This window comes from Labrus mixtus, chromosome 9, assembly GCF_963584025.1.
Source record: "Labrus mixtus chromosome 9, fLabMix1.1, whole genome shotgun sequence".
NCBI lineage: Eukaryota > Metazoa > Chordata > Actinopteri > Labriformes > Labridae > Labrus > Labrus mixtus.
Genome location: NC_083620.1, coordinates 30689944 through 30690398, shown reverse-complemented (window position 1 = coordinate 30690398; position 455 = coordinate 30689944). Strand labels below are relative to the sequence as shown.

Sequence of the window (455 nt, the reverse complement as noted above, 5' to 3'; positions counted from 1 at the left end):
AGCTCCTCCCACACAGGAAGTGATGCATGTTTCACCTCCTCCCACACAGGAAGTAATGCATGTTTCACCTCCTCCCACACAGGAAGTGATGCATGTTTCAGCTCCTCCCACACAGGAAGTGATGCATGTTTCACCTCCTCCCACACAGGAAGTGATGCATGTTTCAGCTCCTCCCACACAGGAAGTGATGCGTTTATTGTTTTTGTTGATTCTTCCACAGTCTCGTGGTCCTTTAGGTCATCAGTACATGAGGTCGGCCGCTCCCCCACCAAGCTCCGCCTCTTTACTCTGGTGGAAGGGGAGGCGGACCCCGGCGAGGCGTGTCAGCAGGAGGTTGGCGACGTGCAGGAAGAAGACGAGGACGTAGAGCCAGAAGGAGCGGTCGTAGTTCTCTCTGTAAGTCTGGAACTCAAAGTTGACCTCGTTGAAGTTGACGATGCGATCGGACAGGTGAT

General features: G+C 53.6%; 1 protein-coding gene across 1 annotated transcript in view; it reads right to left on the bottom strand.

Moving 5' to 3' along the window:
* Positions 1 to 455, bottom strand: part of clrn1 (clarin 1) — a 10100-nt gene continuing 9645 nt past the window's right edge. The window contains exon 3 of the mRNA XM_061047370.1: positions 1 to 455. This exon is cut by the window's right edge and continues 51 nt beyond it. Coding sequence (XP_060903353.1) covers positions 241 to 455 — 215 coding nt within the window. The 3' untranslated portion in view covers positions 1 to 240.